Source organism: Etheostoma spectabile, chromosome 15 (assembly GCF_008692095.1).
Source record: "Etheostoma spectabile isolate EspeVRDwgs_2016 chromosome 15, UIUC_Espe_1.0, whole genome shotgun sequence".
NCBI classification, from domain to species: domain Eukaryota; kingdom Metazoa; phylum Chordata; class Actinopteri; order Perciformes; family Percidae; genus Etheostoma; species Etheostoma spectabile.
In genome coordinates, this window is record NC_045747.1 from 1,177,214 (window position 1) to 1,177,625 (window position 412).

General features: G+C 53.4%; 1 protein-coding gene across 1 annotated transcript in view; it reads left to right on the top strand.

Moving 5' to 3' along the window:
• Positions 1–412, top strand: part of tspan4b (tetraspanin 4b) — a 5,989-nt gene that overhangs the window by 2,510 nt on the left and 3,067 nt on the right. The window contains exon 3 of the mRNA XM_032538347.1: positions 49–240. Coding sequence (XP_032394238.1) covers positions 49–240 — 192 coding nt within the window. The remainder of the gene's footprint in view (positions 1–48; positions 241–412) is intronic.

Consider the following 412-nt stretch of genomic DNA (forward strand, 5'->3'; position numbering starts at 1 on the left):
CCCCTCCACTGTAAACACTGTGTCTCTGACGTTGCGTGTCCTGTGAAGCTAGGAGGATGCGGCCTGTTTGGCATCGGCGTGTGGCTGTCCTTCACCCAGGCCGAGTTCTCCTCCCTCCCCCTGTCCTTTCCCTCGCTCTCCGCCGCCAACCTGCTGCTGGTCGCCGGCGGCATCACCATGGTGACGGGCTTCCTGGGATGTCTGGGAGCTCTCAAGGAGCAGCGCTGCCTGCTGTTCATGGTGAGAGAGGGTCCGGGAACACATCACATTCTTCTTTTGAAACATTGTGTATCCAAATACAAAACCCATTTTCTATGGGCTCTCAAGGACAAAAACTGTTCACAGAACTGTATAACAGGCCTTAAACTTCCCATATATGATTATGATGACATATGAGACTGGGACTCCAGGT